Below are 6,000 nucleotides of genomic sequence, written 5' to 3'. Positions count from 1 at the left end.
TGTTTGTGTGCGCGTTTGCCTGAATGGAGTTTTCCCGGCAGCAGCGAGTGCTGGGTGTACGTGTGCACTGAGTATGAATTAATTACATATTGAAAACATCTGCATTAGCGGCGTCTGCAGTCCTTGCCGCTCCAGTCGGGATGTTCAGCTCCGTCACTTGGTGTTAGGACCACTCGGAAGACCTGCCAGTCGGACGCCTGATTCTAGTTCCCGGGGGGCCGGAGCTCCCGGGGCCTGTACCATCTCTATCTGAAGGGGAGGAGAGACAGGAGAAGAAGGCATCCGAGCGAAGGGGTTCTGTTTCCTGCAGCTGGGTGGGGGGCAGTCAGGGTTGGAGCCGGGTTCCAAGATCACACTGCGAATTCCCAACTTCAGCACCGCCTCCCGCCCGGGGAGAGGCGCGCGCCTCCCTCCTCGGCCCGCGCCCCAGCTGAGGGACCCGGGCCCCTGGGTTCCTCCTCTCTCCCGTTTCCCAGCGAGGCGAGGGCAGGGCGGAAGGTTTGTGACAGCCAGAGGGGTAAGGTAAGGAGAAGCAAGCGGCGGCGAAGGAGGAGCCAGGGAGGGGCCTGGAGAGGGGGGAGAGGAGGGAGGGTTTTCCCCCCGCCTCGTCCGCCGCCCGGCTTCGCAGGCGCTGCTGGCGGCGGCGTTTCCAGCCCTCCGGCCGCAGCCGCCGCTGCTCGCGCTGCACCGCCTGGGAGATGCTGCCCCGCGCCGCGCCGCGCTGAGGCCGTGCGTGCGCCCGCCCCTCCGCCGGCCCGGCTGCGTGCTCCGCTCCGCGCAAACACAGTCGCTCCATGTGAGCTGGTAGGCGACTGGAAACCCCTCCGAGTCACGCTGCCCAGCGGCCGGGGGAGCGCTCGCCCGCAGTGGCGACCTCAGCACCGCCGTCTCCGGCGTGCTTCCTGCTCTTTCTGCGTCCTCCGCTCTTCTGGTTTTCCGCCTCGTCCCCTGGTGATTTTTTTTCTTTTTTTTTTTCCCGAGAGGGAGAGGGCGGGGTAGGTGTCCCCTCCTCTGCTCCCCCCTCCCTTTCCTTCTCGGTTTGAATTCTTCCCCCTGGCGTTGGTTCGCAGGAGCAAGAGGCAAGACCCGCGCGGAGGGAAGACGAAGACTGCAACCGCCCTGCAGCTCCCAGCCCCGCCGGACTGGAGCCCGGAGCGGGTGAGGGGAGAAAAGAGGAAGTAGGAGGGGCTTGGCTTTCGGTCGTGCTTGAGGACGGCCCATCTCCCTTCGAGAACCCCTCGGAGAGACTGACGGCATCTCTCTGCAGCGAGGCTGTGGAGTACCGCGAGCCAGGAGGCGAAGGATGCCGGTGGCTCGGGGAGCCGGCTGCGGGGCAGCGCTTTCCTTCTGGCTGGTCGGCAGCATCCTCTGCAGAGCCTGGACGGCTCCCGCCACGTCCCGTAAGTAGCCCTCCCGCGAGCTCGCTCTGCGCTGGAGCAGTTTCAGTGCCGCATTGATGTTCCACCCCAGGGTACCAACTCGGAGGTGCCTTTTGAGGTGTCGCAGCCTGATGTGTGTGTGTGGCTTCTCTGTCACGCACTTGCGGCCACTGCAGCAGGGGACACTCCAAACCCCACGCGCCGGGTTGCGGGGAGAGGGTTTTTGAAGCTGGTGATGTTTCTAGAAAGTTGTTTCTGGTCGTGGAGATTGGTTGGCAACTGCTGGGTTACAGTCATTAGTGTCGGGGACAGCGTCTTAGGAGTTATTCTTCCACTTTGGTGTGTTTGTGTAGAGGAAGTTCATTGCCTTTTGCTTAGGTAGGTCAGTGAATGAAAAGTGAAAACATGGCAAAAATAAGTTTCTTAGTTTTATTTATGGTTTTAACTTAAATAAGCATGGCTATGGGAGTGAAAAAGGAGCGTCTTTTGGGCTCCTATGGACTTCTATTCGCCCCCCTTCACCCCAGCCCCAAGTTAATGACCGTTTAGTATTTGCTTATTAAAATGGAAGACAGTGAATCCAATATTGTAGCTGAAATTGCTTTAATTCTCTGGCAGCTAAGTGCAATGCAGTCTAGGACTTGGGGCAGTCAGTGCAAAATAGCATTAATGCAGTAATGAACAGATTTCTTAAAAGAGTTCTCAGAAAAAATGATGCTGTGAAATATGTTTATCTCTGTGTGTTTTGGCTAGTTTTTCTAGAAAAGATTGTTCATTTGTTCACAAGGTTAGAAAGAGTAGAAAGAAATGGAAGATTCCAGCCCGTCCTCTGCATTGCTTTAGAAGTGCGTATTGTGCATCTAGAGAGGAAATGCATGAGCGCTCCTTTGGTTCAGAAAGAGTTAAATACTAGAAAGATAGCCTGTAGGAATCTTAGGGTAATATTCATAAGACATACTTGTTTCTGAGAATGGACGACTTGTTAAAGAATCATCATGGAGATTTTAGAGTTTCAAAATAAGCGTTTTCCATGCAGGAAAAAAAGTTTCGTGTTTTCCAGTATTCATATATGAAGTAGTACTATTTCTGTCTATCATATCCTGGGATTCATTAATGCATCTTTGTCCATATGTTAATATGAATGCTCTTATCCCAGTGTGTAAATATTGATAAGAATAAACGTTGAAAAAGGACTTCATAAGTTGTGCTAAAGGATCTACTAAATAATATTATCATATGATGAACCAGTATTACTGTTTGACATATTCTCCGAAATAGAGTACTTGGTTCTCTTTCCTTGCATTTAAAGATAGAGAAGCCACTAACTGGTAATCTGAGTTTGTAATGAACTTGAAACGAACTTTTATAGTTTTTTCCAAAGTAGATTAAACCTCAAAAACATGATGTGTTATTAATATTTAATGTCAGTTTTATAGATTTAAGTATAAATTGTGCAGCTATTAATGCTCGGTATTCATATTTACATAAACATGTTACTAGATTCTGAGAAAACTATTCTGATGAAATTTCAGTTTCCATGTCAAGGTCTGGTTATATAGAACTAATTGACACTTTTCTCAGAAAATAAGCTCATTATACATTCAATTTACTGTGTTCACGGATTGAAGGCCCTCACAGCCAGAGTTTTTCCTGATCTTTCTGTAGACTTTAATTATAATGAATCAATCTGAAAAATTCACCGTGTGTCAAGAATGGCTTACCTTCAGTCATTGGGTTAGTATATTTTAAGAATGGGAAGGTTGTTATCTCTGAAATATATTCTTAGTTCTTACAACTTAGAATTTGGCCACAGGGGAAGAGGGAAGAGCAGAGACCATTACTTTTAAGATAGTTAATGGTTATGTTCAATTATTCAGATTATTTATTTAGCTCCTATTCCTCATTGTTGAAAACATGTAATGGCTTAATTAATATGACTTTTTGTTTCATTTGAATCTAAATTGTGACCAAAACTCAAAGTTGCCCCCATCCTAGAGATGAATTAAATAAATAAGAATGATATTGATTTTACTGATTAGAATGAGCTTCACGTACTCAGTACTTTAAATTTATACTTCTACCCTTAATGAAAAATTGAATTTATAGTATATGCAGCTCTGAAGAAGTTTGATAGTTAAATTCTTAATATTAAAAGCATCCAAAGGAGAGAAAAAATGGTAACTACACGAAAGTAAGATAATGAACAACTCAACCAGGAGAGGTCATCACAAGATAAAAAGTAGCCTAAAAGTCTAAAAGTAATGTTTTTATTTGGTACCCATTTTTAAAATATGATGACTATGCTAAGACTTTCAGTCCCCAAATAACTTTTTAATATGATGGGCATTTTTTGAAGATGCAGGTAATATTTTTAAATTTGATAACAATACCATTTCAGATATACATTGGTTTCTGGCTTATTTCTTCTCCTCTGTTATTGAACTATATATGCCTATGCTGTTCCTGTTAATACTATCTATTTTGTAACTAAACTAAAATAAACTTTAAAGAAGCTTATCTCTAGGATGAAGTAGAAGTGGAATTTAATTTCTTGCCAGATAGTGGAAATGAGCTGCTGCTGAGCCCATGGAATCGTAGAGCTTCCCTTCTTGTAAATGTATATGTACAGGGCACATATGTAAAGTTTAAGTGGAATATTTTACTCTTAGGGAGTTGCATTTATTTGAACATATTTGAAAGACCCTGACAGTACAGTTCTAAATGATGAGCTTGAGCTAACATTTAGTGAATTTAATTTGTTCTCAAAGTTTACTAAATTTTGGCTTAAACAGTGCTTTCTGATAAAAGTCACTTTACATTATTTTATATAGCCATTAAACTATAATTTCACTGACTGTCACATTTGAGAAGTGTGCTCCAATACTTTGTGACAAATATGTTTTTACATATATGAGTACAAATGTGTATAAATATATACATATACATACATATGGTAAAATTCTTTAAATATATATTATGTAATATATAGAGATATAATATTATTTAATATAGATATATATTTATTATATGTAAAATATGTGTATATTTATATATTTGCTAACAAGTCTTTCAAGGGGTTTAAGTTGCTTACAAGTTTATAGATAGGTCTTTTTGTGCAAGTATTCCAAGTAAATAAACCAACAATATCAAAACAATAGTATATTTTTCTATTTTCTCTCTTTTATTCATATACCACCCTTAAAATGGTATCTTTCAAATAGTTGAATTAAATATAAAATATATAAGTAAATATAAAAGCAAATACTATTAGTTTATACTGAGCTTGTACATAGTAATGAGTTTGTTTTAATAAAATGAATTTAACTTAAAAAGTGCTTTAGGCTAGCAAAATTTATTGATTGATAAGAGGCAGTATATTATTTACCTAATGCAAACTAATGAAAAGTATTGTTTACTCACTAGAGAGAAATATATAATCCCGATTTCATTGTAGGCACTGATATTCAGGAAACAGGGATCTTTGTCTAAGTTTTCTCCTGTAACATCAATACATGGAAAAAGTAGGTAAAAAAATGAATCCACAAGTTCAAAATAGTTTTTATTAACTTTTATACAGGTATAAACACATAGCGTATCATCTTTAGATAAATAACATCAAAGTTATTTGATGTGCATCATATATATTTAAAAATCACACTTCTAATATTTTTTTTCTATTCTAATTGGCAGGACATTTCAAGGTGTGTAACTTCTTTGAGATTTTAAATCACTTCCCTTAATTATAAATTCTTCCAGAGAAAATCTTAATAAGTATTTAAAAGTGAACTAGTAAGTCTTCTTGTTTGATGTATCCTCCCCTTGGCTTGCTTCTCTTTTTTAAAGTAGATTTTATTTCTTGTAAATGTTGTACAGAATAGGGCGAGATTCTTACTTCAAATCCAGTGGGTGATTTCCTTAAAAATATTAAACATATAGAGAACCAACTTCTGCATGTTGTCTCTCTGTAGTGATTGATATTGATGGGATAAAGAAATAAATGTGTAATTTCAAAGTTTTCCCATATCTGATTGATTTGAGAAGTGCTTTATTTTATCATTCATCACTGTACTAAGTTAAACAACAGAGCACATAATAATTTAAGCCTCACAAATACAGTGTTATGGAAATAAAGTGAGTGCTATATTTATATCTATATCTGAAATTGAATGTTCTCAGTTTTCTAGAGAAATACATATTTTAAGATAAGTAGCTTGTAGAAAAATAAATTATATTTCTATATTCATCCCATATTTGGCTGCTGGAAGAAATTATGTGTTTATTTTTGCCATTTTACTATGTAAGAATAATGACGAAATGATCTTTAGGTAGGCTTTAACTTTTCAAATGAGAAACTTAAAAGAGACTACTTCTTAACAGGGTGCTCAGTTAAAACATTGCATCTTCCCACCTCCTGGGATCTAGAGAACCTGTCTGTTGTAGTTCTGACCAACTAAAGATGTTGGGATTTTGAGGCGCAACCTCCTTCTCCGTCTTAATGTTTTCTGTTATGTGGAGAAAACTGCACTTGTAACATTCTTAGCTTCTATCTCTACTGTTCCAGTGAATGGTATTCGGTTCGAATTCCACCCCAGGTTAGGTAGAGTGATTTACCTGTTAGGTG

At 40.4% G+C, this 6,000-nt stretch overlaps 1 protein-coding gene across 2 annotated transcripts in view; it reads left to right on the top strand.

The window, feature by feature from the left end:
* Positions 1-250: 250 nt before the first annotated feature.
* Positions 251-6,000, top strand: part of CNTNAP2 (contactin associated protein 2) — a 2,019,732-nt gene continuing 2,013,982 nt past the window's right edge. Inside the window, exons 1-2 of one of the 2 annotated variants that reach the window (XM_049714704.1) lie at positions 251-522; positions 1,071-1,400. In XM_049714704.1, the coding sequence (XP_049570661.1) occupies positions 1,304-1,400 (97 nt within the window). In that variant the 5' untranslated portion in view covers positions 251-522; positions 1,071-1,303. Of the gene's footprint in view, positions 523-739; positions 952-1,070; positions 1,401-6,000 lie in introns of those variants that run through there. The other variant, XM_049714703.1, reaches the window with a different exon arrangement.

The sequence above is a fragment of the Orcinus orca genome, chromosome 9 (assembly GCF_937001465.1).
Source record: "Orcinus orca chromosome 9, mOrcOrc1.1, whole genome shotgun sequence".
NCBI lineage: Eukaryota > Metazoa > Chordata > Mammalia > Artiodactyla > Delphinidae > Orcinus > Orcinus orca.
Note: the sequence above shows the minus strand (reverse complement) of the source record. Positions and strands in the feature narration are given on the sequence as shown.